The following is a 24,340-nucleotide window of genomic DNA, read 5'->3' as shown; positions in this document are numbered from 1 at the left end:
CAAAGACTGGCGTTTCGTGATAGAAAATAACCGGAAATTCCTCTACAGGACCTTCGATGGATTTGTGTTTCGTTTTAAAGTATAATTAATTATAGTTTATCTGTTTCTTGTTAACAACGATGGCGATGTCATTTGTATTTACGACGGAGCATCAATAAGTTTGAAAAAAAAAACAGAATATATATTCAATAATAGAATGCTATAAAATTTACAATTTTAATAAATTTTAATACTGACAGTTTTCTACGTTTAACGAAATTGTTTGACGGTTTGCAACAAGTTGTGAATGTGATTATCCATGGCAACTGTTGCTAGCGGACATCAGTACCCCGGATTTCATAGCATTGAGGCGATTCTAGGACCGCAGGACCACCAGTTAGTCCCAGTTGTTCCTGAAATGTTTTCGATCGAGCAGGGTCGGCGATTCCCCGGGTTGCAGGGGAGCGGGCCGCGCGTAACGGACGGCCAGGTGGAGGAGAAGAACGTCAGGCAATTTACCGGCGGACACTGCGGCTCAAAAGACAGAGACTGTCTACATGGAACCAGCAAACATGGGAAAGAGTATGGTACGTAAATAATTTATAATTACGTGTATCTGTATAATTTTGTGTATTGTTAAGTACAAAGAACACTACAACAATGCATACATACAAATAACACCACTTGTTTTGATCTAAGATTCAAGCATATTTATTCATTAACGTTAACCTGAAATGTTGCTTGTGACAGGATTAATTCAATTAAAAAAATAATCGTTCAAACACATTGAAACTCTACATGTATATAATTAAAAGAGAAAAAATATAAATCGACAATGTATAGATATCCTTATCATTAATTAAAACCTAGCACTCGTAAACGTACAAGTACACGTCAAGTACACATACAGCTACACATATATGTAGACGTATAAAAAAACACGAGTATAGTACAATGAGAGTGAGGTTGGAATGGCATTTCATCCAACTACTATAATTTTACATTTAATGACACTATGTTGTTAACGGTATTCGAGCATAGTTTACACAACAAAAGTTTCACGATTACCTTTTCGTTACAAGTGGTCTTCCCTTTCGGAAATGATTGCGTTCGAAAAACAATACGCTATTGCTTTGTATACATTTGGTAAGTGATTCTGCGTATAAGAATATTAAAGGTTGAACAGTTCTAAAGGCATTCTCGCATGCCGGAAAGCTGGAACTAAACATCATACCGTGGATGATTTTGATATCTGCGTAGTTATGTTAGTTTAAACACTTAGACTATTTAAACTCAGTGGTTTCACCTTGTGGAACTTTTTCATACAATTTTTAGTGTTATAACTTATTTTATATCTTCTTCTTCTTCTTCCCCTTTCCTCTTCTTCTTCTTCCTACTGTTCCGAAAATGTATAAATTAAGATTTTATTGTGTAAATACGTTCAAGAATAGTGGAATGGCATTACGCTATGAAGGCATTTCCTCTGTGATAATCTACATGACATTTAAGCAAGCAAACAAAAAATAAAATAAAATAAAATTACCATTATATTAATAATAATAATAATAATAATAATAATAATAATAATAATAATAATTATTATTATTATTATTATTATTATTATTATTATTATTATTATTATTATTATTATCATTATTATTGTCACGCCATTTATTCGTGTCAAACGCATTAATTTACAATTCGGTCTGTTTCTGTTAAGGTGTACGAACAGTTAAATATTTCTTTTTAAATGGAATAAAACGAAATCATCCTTTGACTACATACGATTATGTTTCACATACACTACTTAAGCAACATAATATATGTGTTTGTGTCAGTGCAAGATCGTAATATATTTCAACGAGTGACCAGCAAAAGATATTATTTTTCAAAAAATTCAAAACAGCGAAAAATTTCAATTTTATTTTACTGATAAACCTCTAAAAACCACCGAAAAGCATTTGATCAATATAAATAACCATCCCTTCTTGTTCTCGTCAATCCATGTCTTCAAATTGTACTTCTACGGCTTTATTTTCGGAACAAAATATGAAAGTCTTGTGAACTCTGTTTACCCATAGATCTATCAACGTTACCACACAATCAGGATTGTTAAGATTGCAAATAATATATATACGGCTCAATTTTAATTTAAATGATTATTTCATTCAATATTGATATAGAGTATGAATTTTTAAAGGGGGCTTCATGATGCATATCTTTTATTATATCCAAATAATAATGATATTAATAATAATAATAATAATAATAATAATAATAATAATAATAATAATAATAATAATAATAATAGTTAATAATAATAATAATAATAATAATAATAATAATAATAATAATAATAATAATAATAATGAAAATTGCAATAATTATACTACTACTACTACTACTACTACTACTACTACTACTACTACTACTACTACTACTATTCTACTACTGCTACTGCTACTGCTACTCCTACTACTACTCCTACCACTACCACTACCACTACCACTACTACTACTACTACTACTACTTCTACTACTACTACTACTACTACTACTACTACTACTACTACTACTACTACTACTACTACTACTACTACTACTACTACTACTACTACTACTACTACTACTTATAATAATAATAATAATAATAATAATAATAATAATAATAATAATAATAATAATAATAATAATAATAATGATAATAATAATAATAATAAATTATTTCATGAAGCTTAAACATAACTTAAGTTATACCACAAATAATATTTTTTCTGTCATTTTTTAGTGCAAGTATTCATGTGTTTGATTAATCAACATAGTTGTCGTTCTTCGGAACTCCTTAAATTCTTGCAAGTTTTGACTGTCCACAAACTTGTACACAAAATACAGAAATTACCGCCAGCGGGCATTTAATTATTGTTTGCCTGAAAATGATAGTTTGATTATATGAATGAAAACCTGCTAAACTGTTTGTCCTGCTTAACATGGGAAAAGATAACATTTAACATTAATATAAAAACATAAGCAAGTTTCTAGTTGTGTTTGTCATTACTGATGTAGCCAATGATTTTAATATTGATTTGCTGTCTTCAAATTACCTTTTCAATAAAATCTTGAACATTAAATATTCGTTGACAATAAGGGAAGTGTAATCTAAAAATAACATACTTTCAATTGCTTTATATGTATCTATCACATTGCATACACGGGTAAAGTACATTGCATTGACAAATATGTACAATTATCATGGCGTTATATGTGAAGTTACCCTTGAACCAAATGCGTAGAAGTGTAAGGTTTTAGTATACTACAATAATGCCATCTCCCAGGTTGACTGTAAGCATGTTTCTATCTATTTGAGAAAAATAGTCCAACAATAGCTCGGTAATATGGGCGGTTGAAGGGCACTCAAGAACGCCCTATCGTTTTAACCTGGGCTCACATCTCAACCTAAATTGAATGTCGAGATGGAAAAAGTCAGGGGAATAGGTAAACGTTTGTGTTGGGAGAACTATACTTTTAATTAATTTCAATAACCGGAATGTTAAATGAAAGGGCAAACCCTCGGTGTATGGGCTCTAATGAAATATTTGTGGTAGAAGAAAGGACCGAAGGCGTCACTTTAATAAAAGTGTGTGGTTTAAAATTAAAATGTTTAATAGCTGAGATTGTTCTTTTATTTACCGTTCATATAAATTATAAGGTTATAATAATTTATTTATTTACTTGAGTAAAACCTACATACCGGGCGTATTTAAGCGTGTTTGAAAAGGTGAGGGGATCTGGCTTGTACGGTTATTGTATGAACAGCCGACCATAGAATCATAAATGGAATGGCGTAACGTGTACATATCAAGCAAACATATTTACTTTTAAAAAAATATTTCAGTATTTATGTTTAAATTAGTATCTTTTCTTAGCAAGTTTAAATTTAACATCTTACATTGCTATTAAAGTGAGTTAATTATAAACGTTAGCTTGTACATGGTATTGAAGATTGCAATCATGCCGCCATGTTAAAGAATATGTTTAGAAATAATGCAATTTTAAAAATACACATTTTATAAAAAGATCACCACGATACCTTGGAATTCTATAACCATTCATATGACATTTATCAGTACCAACAGCTTCAATTGGCAATAGCTAACACTAACAATTGGATATCAGTAAAAGAAATGTTTTCAATAACGATGTTCTTTCACAATATATCCTTTTTTTCAGATCTAAATGGCTCCCCTGTAAAGGACGCGGGCCAGCGGAAGAAAGACAAAGGCATGTCTGAGCTTTGTGATCCGGAAGCACGCAAGAAGACACGACGTAACCGGACTACTTTCACGACGTACCAACTGCACGAACTGGAGCGCGCGTTCGAGAAGTCGCACTACCCGGATGTGTACAGCCGGGAGGAGCTTGCGCTCAAGATAAATCTCCCTGAAGTCCGTGTACAGGTAGGGGCGCACCTCTCATTGTCTGTCGCGACATTCATACATCTGTCTACATTGATTTGCGCGTTAAAAAGGCCATGGACAATCTACAGATATTTCTTAACGCGTTTTTCGAAACTGTTATTCTTAGTAACAATACCGAATCCATTTTCATTGCGTCGCGTTCGTCTTGTGCAATGTAAACGACTCTTGCTTCCCTGAAACTGAATTTTTGATTTCTCAAAAACTTGCATTGGCCTCTCTTAATTCTCAAATTCTAAAGGTTTATGAAATTAAATAAACAGCTGTAATCATTTCTTAATACAAGTTTGAAATATAATAATCAACAAGAAATAAGTTAGGCTGCAGCAGGGAACGAACTGCCATGCTCTGAATTTGGCGTATATGTTGTCAGCCCCTCGGCCACGAAGGCGCCAAACATGGCGGAATATGTCATCTTTGCTAAGAAAGTTATCGACATTAGAATGCTTGATAACCGTTAATTGTTTCCAAGAGAATTGGTTTACACGTATGGATCGGATTAGTCTTAAAAGCAGCATATTAAGAAAATCCAAGGTCGACAAGATTGCAATAACACTGCTGTGATATGCTTTGTTATATATATACTAATTATGCTATTACTCCGCTTATGAAGACTTTAACAAACAAATGGTGTGTACCTTCTCTGATAATATATTAAGCAGCGAAGCGTATGACTCGTACATTATTATTTTTTATATATTTTATTCTTAAATGTTTAGAAGTGGACAAAATGGCTGCCAGAGAAAATACGATCTGTTCGTACAACATCAGTAGCCATATAGCTTAGATATTTAATATGTAACCAAATTAAATAACTCACTTGGGCCAGGATTAGTCTTGTCCAGTGGTTCAAATGTGGCTAAATAAACAAACGTAGTTGTCTGGTACTTGAATATATATATATATATATATATATATATATATATATATATATATATATATATATATATATATATATATATATATATATATATATATATACCAGGTACACATATTGCATAAGTTTGATGTATTTTCTCTGCCTAAGTCCCTCGAACCAAAGTGTATCGTCATCAAAACCGGCTTGAGTTCTGACATTCGGTTACAGACGTTTGTTGGAATCAGTAAATGAAGAAATCATATCAATTTGCACTAATCGGATTACAAATTGTCCCGAATAAACTGTTCAACAAAGCAATCGCTGTTTAATGGTTCATTTCAAACCCTCAAGAATACATTCGGCCGGACATTTTATTTTTGTTGATAATTCAATAAGCCAGGCGCTGACAAAAAGGAAGTCAGAAACCAACCGACCACAAAAAGCGGAGCTAACGAGCTAATGTGTCTTTAATGAGGTTCCGACAACACGGGGCTTTATTCATTGCCCAGCCCTCTTCTTAGTCTGATGTCTATTTACACGAGTGGATAATTGATTCTTATACGGTAATTTACTAAAAGGGAGTGATAATGAAATTTACTTTGTGCATCTCAGATTCCAAATTAACGGGAATGACGGTAATAATATGAATTTGTAAAAATCCACCATAATTTGTCTGATGGCTGGTTTTCAGACATCCCGGGATGTTTATTAAATTTGGCTTAAGTCGAGAGGGGCGTTGAAAAATTAATCGCTTACATTTTTCCAAATATTGTAGTTTAGTTTACCAGAAATTTTATATATTGAATGCAATTCATATTATTCAATGCATCATATAGACTTGAGAAAAAAATAAACTGGGAATTTAATGTGGGATTTTTATGTGTTTTGTTATGAGCAAAGTATAGCTTCATTGTGGATATAATAAGCACACGTTTAAACTAAATTGTGGCAAGAAGTTTTGTAACGGCCCCGAGATCCCGGCAGCTGACAGAGTTTCAGTGCGGGTAGCCGAGAGGGCTTTGGGTGTGCGGACAATGGAAGGCGTGAAAAGATGAAGAACGGATCGGGTTATAAGGACAGCAATTATATTTTGAAAGCTAAACACTTGGAAAATGAGTCCTCACTTTAAAAGCTCTTAATTTCACATGAGAGGGCCTCGAAGGATGGATAATTAACTCCACTTGCTCTTATAGCTGTATTAATTCGATCGTACACCAGCAATGCACTTGAACAACATCAATACTTTGAAATTTATTGCATTTTACCATTATGAATTTAAAAAATAAATAAAACAAAGCATATTACTTCGCGGAGAAAGTTCAATAAGCAATCTGACTGTAGTTGGTACAGAAAAAGCAATTTCATCCAATATGATCTAACCATTTCAATTTTCAAAGAGAGATATAAATATAATATATAGATGACATTTTTATAGCCAAGAAGCAAATGAGTTTGAATCGATGCTTCTTAACGCGCGCACAAACAATTGGTCTTGCAAAAACAGATGAACGAAATAACATGCATCTAATTTGATTGTTTTCGGCGACGACAATAGCTTGAAAGACCTGGCTTCCTTTTACCTATATTCAAACACATGTATGCCAAGATGGCCCAAAACGATAAATAAATGCATTTGTATTTAAGTTGGACTGGTTTGATAAATGTTAATACTAATATAGAAACATACTTTACTGTAACGCATGTTGTAAACATTTCTCACTTAATATTCAGGTTTGGTTTCAAAACCGGCGGGCAAAGTGGCGACGACAAGAGAAGCTCGAGAGTGCTGGATTCAAACTATCCGATAGCTTCCCCCTCTCTTCCATCGCCTCCATTTCCGGAAGAGGAAGCGGCAGCGCACTTCCACTCGACCCTTGGATGACTTCACAGCTAGCGCCCAGCACTATGAGTCCTACGTCGCATATTCCTATGACGTCGTCACCGTCTCCACCAAACCCTGTACCTTATGCACAATTCCTCTCGTCTGCGCAGGCGTTCACAGGCTCACACTCGTCTGCAAATTTTACAAGCGCCATTCATAACTTATTTGGTGGCCTCTCTAGAATTGAAGATGGTGACAACAGGAACACAAGTATTGCATCATTACGCATGCGCGCAAGAGAACATATGGATCATTTAGGGAGAAAATACATAATTTGAAAATTATACGATTTTTCGAGAGAAATTACAATCTTAACATTAATGTCATATGATCATGTGTGTATAGTTCAAGGTTTCTTTTATAGTGTACGGATGTAGAACATCAGATGTAAATATTATGATAGTTATTAAACTTATTTCCAACACTTGGAGTTTGATGTGTTTATGAAGGCAGGCCGCGGTGGCAATGGAATAACAATTAACGTCTGAACGTTTGAACGCATGTACCAACCACGTGAAGGTGACACAGTGAGTTTGGAAGCATATTACATGTATAACATTGGTAAAATGACTATAACACACGAGTACTACCGCTCTTTTAATAATCTAGTAGTTTCAAATAATATATATATAGTATTAATATATACAAAAACTTGTTCATTTTCCTGTATTTTAAAACGTTTACAATAAAACAGTATTTAAATGCGTTTTCATATCCCCAAATTTTTGTCTTTCAACGCTCGACTAAGAATTGCTATGATGTAAAGAGAAATCCTGTAATCAAAATGTTTTACTGATGTACGTAATATTAATCCTTCCTTTGTATGAAAAGGAAAGACACACTGTGAATTTACGACGAGAGATAAATCATTCAATTAAGGAATGAATTGCGGGGTTGATGTCATTATCGGGGTATGAACGCAATTGGGCTAGTCAATGTGTGTGGAGTCTGAAGGACTCCACCCATACTTTGACCAGCTCCATTGCTTTCATATCCCTGATAACGACATCAACCCCGCAATTCATTCCTTATATTTACACCAATAGTTCATTATTTCATTCAAGTATTGTTAAAAAAAATTCTTTATTTCATTTAAGAAAACCTTTCAGTAATCCGTTCTTACCCATTTTGTAAATAGAACGACCCGACTATAACCGGAAACATGTTTTTCAAATGACGTCACAATAACGCGGGAAAAGATCAACCACTTGAAATCACTTTAAAACGTAAAATTGAAACACTTCTGGTACCAATATATTTAAAATATAATAAACTAACACTTTTAAAAATGTTGATCTATAGTTTACGGGACCTGCAGACACAATACAACCAACAACAAGATCAATAGCTTTCATGTATATTATTATGCAATGAATTACGATCCGAACATATCCGAAAATGTTGCGTTCATCGATTAATGAACGCAATTGCCGAAATGACGTTCATTTAAGGAATGGAAGTTGAGGTGTAAATATAAGTACATATACCCTCGCAATCCAAAACAAACAAATGATTTGACTTTAATTTTCGAAGATTTTTGCGAGCGGAGCCACGGACCTATAAAGTTTTTAGGGCCATGGCGGAACCAAGTTTTCAAGGCAATATGTCGGTCGGATTACAACGTAAGGGACGGAAGCACAATATTTTGTTAAACTATGTAAAAGTTAATGTATCTAAAGGAGCCGACACGAATCGAGATTAATTTTAAACAACCTTCAAGCATATTTTATCGTCTTTCTTAGGGTATTACGTATAGGCATGTTACTTGAGACATTTATTTAAGATACCGCAAAACAACACAAAGCAACCGTCAGAATTATGGCTGTGATCGAGAATATCTGACGTTACATCGAAGCCCGCTTCAAAGCCGACTGTGTCCCCACTCCATCGATCCTGTCTCCTTGACACAAGCCCGCTCTGTTCCCTCTTAGTGTGTCTAGTACCAGCTCAAATAAATTGGCACCCAAAAGATACCTTACCTGGAGTGTTTGGAAAAGTCTTTATTAAATCGATTTGAAGTGGGAGGGCCGACCGTTCAACACAGTTTGAAATAACAGACCTAAAGGCGCCCAAATAGACAAATTGATATTCATTCGCTTGCTCTGTAAAGTGAAACACAATAGCTCACAATATGAGCGAGCACTTCAAAACGCCCAAATTATCCAAACTGGTTGACACTTACTTTTTTGAAGCAGTGTTCGTAATTATGATGTGATGTCGCCGAGAATGAAGTGCAAGCAATGACTGATAAAAAGATGGTTATAAAAAGATAATTTGAGATAATTTAATCAAACAGGTCGCGTCGCCGTATGACATCAATAGAGAACTATTTGCAGTCGGAAACCGCGGACTGCAGACGACATTGGGATACGTTGTTGCTCAAGTACGAACAGTGTAGGGTCTCATGATCGCAACTGGTCAATGAATTCTCTGTTCCATTGCAGTATAAAATCGAAAACGACAGACACAAATATATACAATTTCTCAAAAATGTTCAATTTATGGAGAAGATTGTGGTACGAGTACATTCATGTATATTCCAAAAACAAACAAGACAACTAGTGATACTGTGCCTATAATAACATATATATAGCGACAGTTTGGTGAAATGTTCATGGACTGTACATCATCTCTTCTGTAAGGATCACTCGTTCATATATAGACCACGTACATCAACGCACATGTAAATCACATTTAGGGACACATAGTATTTAAATCGACTAACAGTATTTTATGTCATCCACATGAGTCTGCATGTTCTTGTGAAACAAAACACACAGTTGGTAGGATATCGATAGATGACATCTTCACCAATGTGGACTCGTTTGCATCACTTTTATTACCCTCATAACAGTACTTGTATGTGCACGAAGGTTGCGTTCTCCACCTTACAAATCGATTTCCTCCTCCCCCGGCTCACCGTCGGGACCAGGCTTCTTTTTCTTCTTCCTGTCTTTCCGCCGCTGTTTCCGCCTCTCTTCCTCATCTGTAGCTTCACTTCCGTCGTCCACGGGCGTGATCTCCAGAGGCGCGGCTCCCGCTCCCAACATGCCAGGCGGCACGTATTCTGCACGTTAATAATGAATGTCTATTAGGATAATAATTGGTAAAACAACAATGCCGTTTTTTTGTATGCTCTTTCTAACATTATTGTAAAAGGACATTACACATTTACTGCGTTAAGTGACTTCAATGACATCAAAGTGTTAGTGTAAAACAACTTTTTCTATGATTTCATTGCACTACCAGCATAACCTACAACTTAAGACGCGTGATAGTGTTTCCGTCAGCTTGCCATACCATCAATGCATGGAGTTTACATACCATTGCATCTGTAGACGAGGTCTGACCAGATTATCATCTCCTGTGAGAAGCAGAACACGCCCAGGCGGCCACCCTTCAGCTCGTGGTCGTAAACGTTTCCTGAGTCCGCCACCAGCCGCGTCTCTTCAAACAGGAACACCCTGGGCGGGAAGAGGGGGTTCGGGTAAAGAATATAACTTTTGGGGTGTAAACATAAAGATATCCGCGGGGATTTGCAGCATGTTGGAACATTATGAAACTGTATGATTAAATAGTTGGCCCCATCAAATATACGTAACTGTCCTAGCACAAACATTTTTGTTGCTGAAATTAGTCTCAATTTTAAGTTGCTTATCAAAGACCAGGTCTACTAACAAAAAAGGTTCTTATGGAGTCAAATACTACAAAATCAAAGCGTTTTTTTAAAGTAACGCAATGCCAATAATGTGTTTAAAGGTGTACCTCATAAGCCCCATGGCTGGCCGGTGTATCAGCTCCCAACGGTAGGCCGTCCTCTCCTTCCAACCCACGTTCCGCGGGTCCGTCCATAACAGCTTCACCTACAGATGATACCGCGATGTCTGATAGTTGTGATGTTATCTACAGTTCTCGGTTTCATACATCTACCTAACATCTTAAGATTCTTTTTGCATAGAACAAGGATAAAACTGTAGTTTTATACATGACTATCATACTATTTAGTTTCCAAATAAGATTTTGCTTACGCGACAGTGAATTTGTACAAATGACGTTGCACTTGGTCGAGATCGGTATAAATTGTGGTTACCTGGTCTGGCGTGTCGCCGGTGTGCCAGAGGGCATTCCTCATTATTTCCCCAGGGCCTGTGGAGGATCGGATGCGCTTCAGCTGGATGCCCGGCTCCGCAACCGCGCGGAACGGCGTGGAGTGCCAGTATGTCTGTCGCTCCTTCTTCCACATCACGGCATAGAAACTCGCGCTGTCCTGGTAACTGAACACGATATACGAAAGGGTTTCACCATTATCATGGTTTGAATACAGGAATATCACCCCTACATGTACTAAAGTAACATCTGATAGTTGGTGGTTTATCTCTTGATATTCTAATATTTAAAATAAGGATATTTCTATTTTACTTTTCAGCCTAATTTAGAAATTGCACCTGTTTAATAACTATCTGACCTGAACACAAAGCCGGCATAGTCGTCGTCGGTGTCGGTGTTCACGAAGAACGTGCCGCTGAAGTCAACACCGCTAAAACCGCTATAGCCTAAAATACAAAATGTGAACTTTTTAATATCACGTTCATTGCAACTCAACGCTTCTTGTATTTGTTATATGTCTGTCTTCAGATAATTATGCTTTATACACTTTATTCTTCGAGTGAAATGTATTTTATTTCAATTTATTTTACGTTCAATGTGTTGAATACGAATAAAATGTGTCGTTTAGTTTTGAGTTCGATACAAACAAACCTTGCACAATACTTACTGACGGCAATACCAGGATCGCTATTTAAAGTCTGCACAATTTCGGCACCCTATAATGCAGAGATTTTAAGTCATCAGACTCGTTTACAGTTAGTGTATACTCTACTTGAAGTAAAAAAGAGGTTCAACGAAATTTTACCTACTAAAAGCAGTATAATGTAAAACTGTGCCGGTGGGATTCCGTGCGCTCACCTCGTTAAGGATGATCCAGTTAGGATCTATCTGTGAGTCTCCAACGGGGTCGAGGATAACGGTTTGGAACGCTCGGAAGTCAGTGGCAAACAGATCGCCGTTCTCTGGACATACGTCATAACTATCCGGCGCTCCGTCACCGTCACTGTCGCCCTCACACGCGTCACCAACACTGTCATCTGAGAAAACAAGAAACTACAATCGGCAGTCTATGTACATGCAATTAGTATTAATTACGTTACATCACGTAAATCAACGTTTACTCTTGACTAAGCGTGTTCAATTCCGTTGAGTTTAATTTAAAACTAGCTTTGACAAAAGTTGAACAGAGGCTTTAATAACCATCATATCAGTTATCATGTACCGATAGAAATGTTGCGCAAACAACCCTCAAAACAGCCCCTACCGTTGTCGTCCCTCTGGTCCGGGTTGTAGACGTACTGACAGTTGTCATCGTCATCGATGACGTCATCACCGTCATCATCGACGTCGCAGATGTCGCCCTCTCCGTCTGTATCGGTATCCCGTTGGTCCGCATTAACGTCGGACGGACAGTTGTCCCTCGTGTCTTGTACACCGTCAAGATCACTAAAGCATACGGAGAAGAATAGTGGATGATTCATATGGCAAATATGTGAAGCAGAAAAAGAATAGTTGCACTCTAAACTGTATGTTAATGATTACAGGTTGGTAAAACATAAACCGAAGTATGAAAATTACCAAACACATACTTGTTGACTTATTCTTGTGTATAACGTATGTAACTATGAATACTGAGGATAACAGTTAACTGTACCTGTCGTCGTTGGTGTCGCAGACATCACCTAACAAATCCTTGTCGCTATCAATCTAAAACAAACTGAGCAGTTTCAAAACAGGCAAACGATTTCTTTCAATGCTATTTATTCATGAAGATTATCCATTGTTAAGAATCAACATTTTCAACTACTTTTAATATTATAGCATCACATCCTTCTGCTTTAACGTACCTGGTCCGGGTTAGGGTCGCTGAGACAGTTATCACAGGCGTCCCCGACGGTGTCGTTGTCGCTGTCCGCCTGGTCGGGGTTCACAACCCGGGGGCAGTTGTCCTCCTCATTTAGTACGCCTTAAACAAGGGACACAACTCAAGTTGGATTTATAACAGCGTGAAGATGAAGTTGCGTTTCCTATCACCATTTAGACTTCTTCCATATTCTGTCTAGTATTCCATTAAACAATAGCAAACAGGTAGCAATACACATTATTATTTTAACATAATTTTAAGCCTTGAAAAATAAACCACTATCAATAAATATATACCGTCGTTATCCATATCCGGGTCGCAGGCGTCCCCGAGGCCGTCCCTATCCGTATCATATTGCCCAGGGTTAGGGACGGACGGACAGTTGTCGCACGCGTCACCCGACTCGTCCGGGTCTGTGTCCGTCTGGTCCGGATTCGCCGTCAACGGACAGTTGTCCTGGAAACCAGTTGCCAGGTACATATTGAATGGTATAGAATGAAACAATAACAAAAGTACATTTTGAATCTGAAGCTCACATTAGAAAAATAATATTGCTACCGGTGAGTTTGGAATGCCGTCGTTGTCCATATCTTCATCACAGGCGTCACCGAGACCGTCGGCGTCTGCGTCTTCCTGGCCGCTGTTGGGAACCAGCCGGCAGTTGTCCTACAAGTATTACAGGTCTTAGTGAACTTGGAAAGTTTTACCATTACGTTAACGAAATTTAAACGAATACGAACCAACTTACATTTATGTGTGTGTTGTTTTAAAGTAAAGGGTAAAAAATGCACACACCAAATAATATATACCCCATTTAATGTACGTTACTGTGCTATATTCATTTGCGGAATATACAACTGCACACGCGTACTGCCAATCCCTAAAATACTATTATAATATAAATCAGGGCACGCCTGTCTGCAATGGAAAGCAAGAGCAGTAACACCACAACCATCTCACATTAACCAGAACTCGTACGCTTGATCATTTGGTTTCAAGCATTGCTTAATCAGTGAAGTAACAATTTGGTATTGTTCACTGTTTTGAAATTTTAGGCCGCTCTCACTTCTAAATCAAACTTAAGCGCACATGGCCGAAAACCAATTTTTAAAACGTAATTTTCGAAATGGCGTTACGTTCGCATTTGGTGTGTTCTCTGAAAAACTGAGCTGAACTTTAACCGAGTGAGCACCAAAAGCCTTTTTCACGAGTGGCGAATCATTATTGCGATCTTACACTGAAATAGGCCATACAACTCTTTACATTACAAAGTGGAAACAATCACACAGTCCGCGCTTTAGCCCATCACACGCGTTAACTCTTGCCCGTCCTGACAGTATCCAACATGTTTACACGTGCCCTTCCGCTCACATTGATATGTGTACACACCATCCGTCTTCTCTTACATTTCTGGCCGCCCCACTACCGTCCAAACAATGATTCACACCCTCCCTGTGTCATGCCGTACCTCTCTACACCTGCGGTCCGTGCAGATAAGGCGCTGATCCGGGGTGCCGTCAATGTCTGTGTCCCTCCCGCACTCCTGTCCGTCGCCCGCGTACCCAACCGTGCACTGCATACACAAACATTGTTGTCAATATGACAATGTTGTACTTGTTACATATACAACCGACTGGACATTACTAGAACAATATTTTAAAATGTAGATGCCAATGCTGAGTAAAAACAGCCCAGGCGATTGATGCCTGACTCTGTTTCTTCGGTCAGTAATAATTATAGCCTATATCGAAAAACTAACTACAAACACCCCTAGGGTGTCAAAACATACTAAAAATATGAAAAGTGTACATATATGGTATACAGCTTCAATGATGGCAACGTGTCACCTGACAGAGGAAGCCGGTGATGCCAGGCCGGGAGACACATCGGGCGTATTCGTTACACTCAGTCAAATCTGGACACACCGTTACGCGCCGGAAGCAGCCGACCGTCTGGTTCCCCGTGTATCCATCCACACAATCACCACATTTGTAGGAACCCTGTGTAATCATGGAAACACGACTGTCACTGTCTTACTTGTATTCATTCATTGGAAAACATGCCAATTCAAAAATAAGATAATGTTGTTTTATAAGGAAGGGTAAAAACTCGGAAAACTTATATAGATACAAAACAAATTTAATCTGATAAAAATCAGCTTGGTTTCGTGTATAAATTAGGTACAAAATGGTGTGGGTATTTTCGAGCTAGTGCTAGTGACCTGTTATACAGTAACGTACGACATTAACAACGCTATTAACCGTAACTGCACGCATATCGTTACACTTGTAATACAAAAGTTCCCTATCCTTATATATTGTCCCGAATAGTTCGTGTGGTGAGACTTACGATAGTGTTGTAGCATTGCGAGAACTCCACACAGGGAGAGAGAGATCCCTCCAATTGGCACTCGTCCACATCCCGGCATACCTACACAGTCCGTGTACAATAAAAATATGCTTTAATTAAATCATTAAACTAAATATATGATGCAACAAATTCCAACTACACTAAAAGTCAAATATAGAGGTGCACTTCCATTTTTTACCCAAATGGTACGTCATACAATTACAGCATTACTTTAAAAGGCAAGAATCAGTGAATATGCACCGTTTGAAAATAAAACGTATTCGAATATATTATGCACTTTCTGAAGTTCATCGACATATCCCTCCGAATGCAAGATTGGAACAACTATATAATATACAAAGAATCATGCATTTCAATCAGATTACTCCGGGAACTCTGCATATGCATGCCAAATTTGAGTAATTGAGGCCATCCAACAGGCTCCATGCTTCCTGATACCGAATGAATCATTTGGCAAGGTCATAAAGCAAACACTTATTAAAATCCTCCGACGCTTTGCAAGACGTTAATAAAGCATCTACAAGTCGCCAGACATCTTAGACGCATTAAGATTCCAGTTTGCATAAACGAAACAAAAATTTACATTTATTGTTTGCTTAAGGAAAATATTCTAGACAGACGGCCGTCATAATTATTTGGTGAAAAACGTTCCGATTTCATGGGTGGTTTATGTTCCATTTATTCTTCACAAGGACGTGTACATGTTTGTGTATACAGCAACATACCAGTATTTGTAAGAGAACTCCGCAGGCAGTTACGTACCTGTTTCCTGGCGGCCGCCTCTTCCAGCCCCGCACCACCTACCGGCTCACCGTAGAAGCCCGTTGGACACTCCTCACACCGGAAACTGCCCTCCGCGTTCACACATGCGCGAGACTCGTAACACGGAGTGTGCACTACGCACTATACACAAGTATGTAATGAAAAAAATGTGTCACGTGATACGAACATGAAAAAGAGTTGACGTATAGCATCAAGTCGGCGCGAGAAAAAGTATGCATATGTTCGAAATACATTATAACTATTGATAATACTGTTACAAATGTATTTGTTATTGCGAAAACACTTTACTGTCATGAGTAAATAGAACGGGGATAAAAAAGTATATACATTATGACGGAATAATCTGGATTCTTCTCTTTGGAATGGCACTTGCAAAATAAACAATTAAGCTTTTCATTATGTTAGTTTTCAACCCCCTCCCTTGTCGCTGATCACCACGGGAGATTACTGCGTAGGAGATTGAGAAACAAATTTGAAATTGTTATAGTACCCTGAAACCAACATCCATCTATTCGGGGGGAAATTTGGTTTTTAAAATAAATATTTTCCTAAAACAATATTCAGGTCCATTGTAATTTAAAACACACTGTACTGCACATTTTATCGTTTAACGTGGAGAATATCAAAAGCATTCTTCTGCAATTTATGAACTGGTCCCTTAGTTAAAGCTACATTTTAGACACTATTAATTATTACAATATCAAATATTACTTTATATTAAAATTTTCATAAAAGGCATACTAATAAAAACAATAACACACCTATGGTTATGATTTGGTTTCTTACCTCGTTGATATCTTTACAGTGTGTTCCGTTGCCCTCATACCCCCTGGGGCACCTCCCACATCGGAAACCTTCGGCTGTGTCCACGCAGCTGGTCCCGGGATAGCAGGGCTGGGACTCGCAAGTAACCCTCGGGACTCGACAGTTGCCTCTCCGTCCGTCCCCGCTCAGTCCTGGTGGACAGGGGCCGCACCGGTAGCCGTTAGACACGTCGTAACACTGTACCCCTTAAAGTAAAAATATCGGGTTTTAATTTTACATTGAATAATTATACGTAGTTACGTTCATCCATAAAGAAGACAGCAACATAATCAATGTTTTACAATTTATGTAGGTATTTTAATAACACGATTTTTATGAATTTAAGACATTATAGTAAATGATTCTATTCTGGCGTTATTTTTTTTCAACCGACTCGCAACTTATGTTACATAAACTTTGAAGCATTACAATTGAAATTTACCCGTGAAGCAGGGGTTGTCAGCGCAGTTCGGTATGCGCGCGCATCTGATGCCGTCTCCATAGTAACCGCGGGGACAGTCACCACACCTGTATCCCCGGTCCGTATCCGTGCAAACCACACCTTGAAAACAGGGGTTCTCCCGACACATCGGTACCGTCTGCTGCACCTCTAGATAGATAATATGTGTTATAAAGTTCCTGCAAATCTATATGCCATCAGGCACGGGTACTCAATTTGTTTGTCACCTGGGTGCCGTCATGCCAAACATGATATATGTTTTAAAAATTTACTTAAACTTTATACATACGCATCTTAAACGTAATTTAGTAGATATAAATACTATTTGATAGACATATTAAAAAAGGGAAAAAGGAACCTCTGGATGATGGTCTCCCGAAGGTGCGCTACATAAGCTCAACACCCGCCAAAAAGTTGATTACTTACGCCTCTCTGGTCGGCGGCACATTTCACACTGCCGCATGACCTCATAAAGGTGACGCGTCTCTCGGGTCTGAAAGACATATACGCGTGTACATAGACTTCAGACTTGATTTTACATTATAGAAGAATTAACCCATTTCATTGTAAATTCTGTTTAACAGAAAGGGAAATGTGAAACCCACCTGCATCTGCATGTCTCTATTAAGCGTCTGCATGACCCGGGTCAGTTCCCGTATAGACTGGCTCATCGTGTGATACAAGGGGTCTGAAATACAGAACGGTAAGCTCACGTGACTTGTGCTTGTGACATCCAGTTGTGATGTCAGTTGAAAACTGCAATCATTGTTCTACGTCGCCTTAGCTAAAGTACCTTTGCACCTCAGCTTAAATTAATAAATGATTTGTTTTGTTCTGCTCTATTCTTAAAACAATAAATCTGTGCCACGTGATCTATTTATTGAATACGTTCTCTGTTCTACGTAACCTACTGCACCTCAACAATGAAACAAATTATCAGTTCTTCGGCACTTCAGCTACAACATCATATTTCGTTTTTTAGATCTACCTCACCGCAGCGATGAAATACATTGTATCTTCTACATCACTTTCGTTACAGAATAATTTCCAAGTTTTACGTCACCTGAGTTAAACATTTAATTATTTTCGCTACCTCACCACAGCTATAAACTTCGTTCTCAGTTCTACTTCGCATGTAAGTTAAACATTATATTCTTTTCGCTACCTCAGCTACACAACTAAATCTCCGCGTTATATCAAAATAAAATACATTTCAAGTTCTGCGTCACCTCGGCAACAATACACATTCCCTGCACTTGGTCACCACAGCTACATAATACTTTCGCTTTGCCACGTCACCTCCGCTGTACAGCGCATTCCCAGTTCTACGTGACTTTAGGTACAAAATACATTTACTACGCTACGTCACTTCAGCTAAAGAATGCTGTTCTACGTCAACTCAGCTGCAAAACAACAACATTCAAAGTTTTACGTTACCTCAGCTATATGATACGTTCTCGGTGCCACGTCACCACAGCTACATACTTCAGTTTTACGCTACTTTTTTTCTTTTTCAAATTGTATTCAACACATTATACGCTACTTAAGTGACGTAATACATTCACTTCAGTTAAAGAAAGCATTCATTATCATATGTGCGTTCATCAGCTACAAAATCAAACACAAAAGTTCTACGCGACTTCTGCTATACATATATTCCCAGTTCTATGTCACCTTAGCTACAAATACATTCTAAGTGTTTTGCTACAGTAGCTTAAAAATGCAATCGCAATTCTACTTAAGTTTAGCTGCAAAACTTATTCTTAGTTTTACTTCCCCTTCGCCACAAAATAAACTCCCAAAACCTACGCCACCTCAACTGCAACGTACCTTTCAAAGTCTACGTCACATCCGCTAGAAAAAAAAAACATTCTCATTTCTACGTCATCTCAGCTGGAAAGTATTTATTGGTTCTGCTTCACCTCCGCTACAAAGTACATTTCAAGTCCTACGCCACCCCGGAATAGAATACATGCTTAGCTCACCTGTGTCCGGTATCCTGTTTTCGCTCTCTCGTTTCTCGCCTCCGCCCGGGGCCGTGATGCGGACGTTCGTACCGACCAGCAGGTTGTCGAGGTTCCGCTCGCGGACCCAGTCTGGTAGCACCGGAAGTGTCGCTACGGGAATAGACAAGGGGTCGCAATCCATAAACTGCAGCATGGTCTGTAGGTCCACCCGCGAGTACAGCGTGAAACTTTCGTGCTGATCCTGTTATGAATACACATAGGAACATCATATTTCCATCGAACAGTTTGTTACTTAGTATTCTTTAATAGACATCTTCGAAATCCAATGTCTTGTTATAAGTGCTTATTTGCAAATATTAGCGTTGATACTTAAACGTTTCACAGTTAGACTACATACCACTACAATCCTCCCTATGAGCGCCTCTCGTATCGGCACCTCCGTGGTCTCCTCCCCAACAGGCTTGCAGTCTATAAATAGCCGGAGCCGATTTGTGTTCCGGTTTAGTTCACTCATTTGCAGCATGATTGTGTGCTGGCCGGGATCCAGCCGATCCAGCATAAATGACGTCTGGTAATTTCGGTTGTCACGTGTCCAAATAACTATCATTACTGGAATTTGAAGCACGCGTGTCAAAAATGCAACTGGTGACATTCTGGTTGTTTTAAAACCTTTAACGCAAAATGATTGGTATGTTATAGTTTATATTCGATTTAATTTATTTTTTTGCCTTGCGCATCCCTAGATATTAAAGAGAATAATACTCAAGCTTAAAATTTTCGGTAAAACAATTCGGCCGGGTTTAATCAGACAAAGCAACTATTGGTGAAAGGTTTGGTGTCGAATTACATGTCGAACAAGGTGACCGTCTGGCACAGTCCTGATACGAAAATACCACAGCATAGTATGATTGACAGGTTGCCAGCGTCCACAGCTGTATGACTTTGATACGAATTGTACAAATATAAAACAAAGATATTAGAAATGCATCGTTTGTGTTTTACCAATCAAATTATCTAAACCTGGACCTTAACAGGGGCGATGAGGTTTGCATTGCTGCACTATACATCTAGTTCTATAATATAAAATGTCTAAATTCTTCGTATTCGTTAAAACGTTTCCATCTCAAAGGTTCAAGACGGACAGTTATACGACTCAGCCCAATGGTATTAATTATCTGACCAATCCGATGAAATGCAGTATTTCGCAATTGCCCTACTGAATGAAGTATTGTCTGCATGGTCTTGGACGTAGGTTTATGGAATAACACGATTTACTATTGTCAATGTGCGTGTACTTGGCCTGGCGGCATAGCGGCATAGCGGCGTGGTTCTAGCGGCATAGCGGCGTGAATTTAGCGGCCTAGCGGCTTGAAGTAAGCGGCCTAAATGGCTTTCTATTTCAAAGCATTTTTGAAACGTTTTCTTCGAAAACATCCCTAACAAATTAACTCTTTCATGCATGAGAATCAACGGTAAAACAATTCGGCCGGGTTTAATCAGACAAAGCAACTATTGGTGAAAGGTTTGGTGTCGAATTACATGTCGAACAAGGTGACCGTCTGGCACAGTCCTGATACGAAAATACCACAGCATAGTATGATTGACAGGTTGCCAGCGTCCACAGCTGTATGACTTTGATACGAATTGTACAAATATAAAACAAAGATATTAGAAATGCATCGTTTGTGTTTTACCAATCAAATTATCTAAACCTGGACCTTAACAGGGGCGATGAGGTTTGCATTGCTGCACTATACATCTAGTTCTATAATATAAAATGTCTAAATTCTTCGTATTCGTTAAAACGTTTCCATCTCAAAGGTTCAAGACGGACAGTTATACGACTCAGCCCAATGGTATTAATTATCTGACCAATCCGATGAAATGCAGTATTTCGCAATTGCCCTACTGAATGAAGTATTGTCTGCATGGTCTTGGACGTAGGTTTATGGAATAACACGATTTACTATTGTCAATGTGCGTGTACTTGGCCTGGCGGCATAGCGGCATAGCGGCGTGGTTCTAGCGGCATAGCGGCGTGAATTTAGCGGCCTAGCGGCTTGAAGTAAGCGGCCTAAATGGCTTTCTATTTCAAAGCATTTTTGAAACGTTTTCTTCGAAAACATCCCTAACAAATTAACTCTTTCATGCATGAGAATCAACATTTTCCATGAGCATCATCCATGTTGCAAAATATGATTTTGGGTTTAAACCAAACGAAAACCCATTTTACAATAACGATTTAATATCAATTCAATAATATTAATTTAAGCGGTTCTGAAAACAAACAGTTGATCACCGCCATGCTGCTTTTTTCACACCACTAGGCCACCAGGCCGCTGTACTGATAAATCAACTATTTTTCGAAGAAAACGCATCAAAAATGTTAAAAATAGAAAACAATTTTTGACCGCTAAACCGCTAGTCCGCCAGGTCGCCAGGTCGCTGGGCTGCTAGATCGACTTTTTGGAAACATGTTGATACTCGCTACAGGATGTAACTTTGTGCATAAGAAAGGTTTATTTGTCATTGTTTACGCATGAAAAATGCTTTCAATTAGAAAACAATTTGAGGTCTCTTGGTCGCCAACTTTACGTTGCTATGCCGCTTACTCCACGCTGCTAGGCTGCCATGATGCAACTAGACCGATACCATTACGTACATGGTACTCGTGGCATCTCTGCCTCTCTCCGGGAAAGCTCGTGATGATATGGATTGTTTATTCATTTAGCATATTAGTATTTATTTTAACAGTACCTTATTAACGACAGTCCCGTTTTAACGACATCGAAAGGCTTATGAATCTCTTTCAATGGTGTTCTGATATGGAGCAAAAATGCCACATAATTAAGCAGCAACAAGGTAACATAACAACACACCTGTGCTGTAAGCATATGCTGTATGAACAAAGTGTACCGTGCGTTATTTACTTAATGCATGGTATGTCCATACTGTGTCGGTGTATCCTTAAGTTTTCGGTTGAAAATAAAAAAGTGCAATTAGAATGATTTACTGCACCGATCGATAAAGATGTTGAGTGTTACCCACTAGAGTTCGAGCTGTCGTCCCAGAGCACGCGGAAGGAAGTGGCCGGCGTGCTGTCCGTGTGCCAGTAGTTGCGCACCAGCATCAGGTTCTGTGAGCGGCCACCGGAAGTCTGGCCCATCAGGAACAGGTCCGGGTTCAGGATGAACGCATCTGTGTAGCCATCGACCGACACTGCGTGAAGAAATATTGCGGGCATTTTTGTTATACGTTGGGTATATAAGGTGTTTATAAATTTGCATTTTGGCAACACAGCAATAATACGCTTTTTCTATATGTTTCATTTTATTCTTTGACTCTCCAGTGATGTTAAATTCGGAGTACATTTACCATCAGAATAATAAGACTGAAACTTCTTGGGGAAATCCAAGATTAACATTGACAGGAAATCAGACATTTGTGTCTAGATCCTATTCGGACAGTTGTTCAATATTTGAGACTGTTTTCTTTGGGTTTGTCTACACAACAATTCCTATATCGGAACGGTAACAAGTGGAAAGTGGAATGACCGAACTCCTATAATGTTCAAACAGAAACTATACACCATTATTTACTTATACCGCACCCTATTTATTGAACGTGACAGTGTTGTATATGACAGTAAGGTCACACTCTACACTTGTGATTAAAATAAAACTCGTCTATACACTCAATAACTCAGATAGTATATTCCGTAACTATAACATATTGAACTATATATAATGAATACATGATATAATCGTTAGTTCCTGAATAGTTTATTCTAAAAGATCCATACCCTTCTCCGGAGCTTTAGCCGAACACCGTGACCTCGTACACACACATAGAGTCGCAACAAGTACTGAGATCCAACCAGAACACTCCACCATTCTGTTTATTAGAATCACAGCCTCAATATAAATGGAATGACACTGTATATAATCATTGGCAAGTGTCATATATCCAAATCATGTTTTATTTATATTTACATCAATCGAAACTTGCAAAAATCAACACACTTGGCAAACGTCCATATGCTTCACTGACATTAGAAACTTTTATATACTTGTTAGGAGGCCCAACCGGGACGTACTGGCGACTTCAGTGAAACTTGCGTTAATAAAATGCGCTCGTGCATTGTTAGTTCGACTTGCTTATAAAATAAGACATTTCAAGTTATGTAGTGGGTTTCGTTTGTAACCAGATACTATATCATGTTCCTTTGCTTTTTATTTTCATTTTAAGGCTATTGAACTGATAGTTATTGAATGGATACATAAAACAGTCATTTCCTACGAATTTCACTAATACATTTATAGTAAACTAAGTATGCTGTCTACATTCATGTCATAAATGCATAGCTAACAACATGAATGTTTCCAATTTGTTGCATTCTAAAAAGTATCATTTAGGTGCTGCCGACCGGGCCTTCCCAATCTTTCTGAAGCGGCAGGATCTAACAAGTTTTATACGTATTTTACACAATAAGCAACATGTGGTTCAATTAAGGTAATAGACAGTTGAATATGCCAGACGCGGGCTAGCCGTATCAGGTTGCTGCCCTTACGTTCGACGCCCTCAGGCTGTGTGAATACTGACGAAGCTAACAGAAAACCCGACGAATCAAATCCCCTTGAGCAACACAATGTTCTTTGGGGTATCTTATTGAACCGGCAAAGTGTAAACTCAGATAACAGACTTTTAAAAACTCAACTGTTTAGAGTTCGAATTCATAACATGAACAATCCAACGGGCATCAAATAAGTATGCATTTAATACAGTGTCTAATAA

General features: G+C 38.1%; 2 protein-coding genes across 2 annotated transcripts; one reads left to right on the top strand and one right to left on the bottom strand.

Annotated features, from left to right (window-relative positions):
• Positions 1 to 298: 298 nt before the first annotated feature.
• Positions 299 to 7,469, top strand: LOC128226330 (retinal homeobox protein Rx1-like). The gene is made up of 3 exons (XM_052936213.1): positions 299 to 566; positions 4,206 to 4,432; positions 7,041 to 7,469. The coding sequence occupies exons 1-3, from the start codon at positions 299 to 301 to the stop codon at positions 7,467 to 7,469; spliced, it is 924 nt and encodes a 307-aa protein (XP_052792173.1).
• A 2,000-nt stretch (positions 7,470 to 9,469) lies between these two features.
• LOC128228638 (cartilage oligomeric matrix protein-like) lies at positions 9,470 to 23,585 on the bottom strand. Its single transcript, XM_052940058.1, has 24 exons — positions 23,349 to 23,585; positions 22,595 to 22,765; positions 19,944 to 20,155; positions 19,565 to 19,787; positions 18,185 to 18,267; positions 18,006 to 18,072; positions 17,562 to 17,729; positions 17,102 to 17,325; positions 16,295 to 16,435; positions 15,512 to 15,592; positions 15,010 to 15,162; positions 14,631 to 14,735; positions 13,721 to 13,828; positions 13,459 to 13,618; positions 13,146 to 13,264; positions 12,953 to 13,005; positions 12,563 to 12,744; positions 12,157 to 12,335; positions 11,966 to 12,014; positions 11,657 to 11,744; positions 11,282 to 11,465; positions 10,957 to 11,054; positions 10,516 to 10,655; positions 9,470 to 10,258 (listed from the first exon to the last, which is right to left on the bottom strand). Exons 1-24 carry the CDS (start codon positions 23,506 to 23,508, stop codon positions 10,080 to 10,082), a joined length of 3,327 nt encoding a protein of 1,108 aa, XP_052796018.1. The 5' UTR covers positions 23,509 to 23,585; the 3' UTR covers positions 9,470 to 10,079.
• Positions 23,586 to 24,340: the final 755 nt, after the last annotated feature.

Source organism: Mya arenaria, chromosome 3 (assembly GCF_026914265.1).
Source record: "Mya arenaria isolate MELC-2E11 chromosome 3, ASM2691426v1".
Classification (NCBI taxonomy): Eukaryota; Metazoa; Mollusca; class Bivalvia; order Myida; family Myidae; genus Mya; species Mya arenaria.
Note: the sequence above shows the minus strand (reverse complement) of the source record. Positions and strands in the feature narration are given on the sequence as shown.

What these genes read in the sequence shown, in the direction of transcription:
- LOC128228638 (XM_052940058.1), bottom strand. Translation starts at nt 23,508, where the DNA reads ATGACACTTGCCAATGATTATATACAGTGTCATTCCATTTATATTGAG. An exon ending in TCATAGGGAGGATTGTAGTG is followed by an intron (nt 19,788 to 19,943) that starts GTATGTAGTCTA and finishes TATTCATAACAG; the next exon opens with GATCAGCACGAAAGTTTCAC. An exon ending in ACGGCATTCCAAACTCACCG is followed by an intron (nt 13,619 to 13,720) that starts GTAGCAATATTA and finishes ACTGGTTTCCAG; the next exon opens with GACAACTGTCCGTTGACGGC.
- LOC128226330 (XM_052936213.1), top strand. Translation starts at nt 299, where the DNA reads ATGGCAACTGTTGCTAGCGGACATCAGTACCCCGGATTTCATAGCATT. An exon ending in CAAACATGGGAAAGAGTATG is followed by an intron (nt 567 to 4,205) that starts GTACGTAAATAA and finishes CCTTTTTTTCAG; the next exon opens with ATCTAAATGGCTCCCCTGTA. An exon ending in TCCCTGAAGTCCGTGTACAG is followed by an intron (nt 4,433 to 7,040) that starts GTAGGGGCGCAC and finishes CTTAATATTCAG; the next exon opens with GTTTGGTTTCAAAACCGGCG.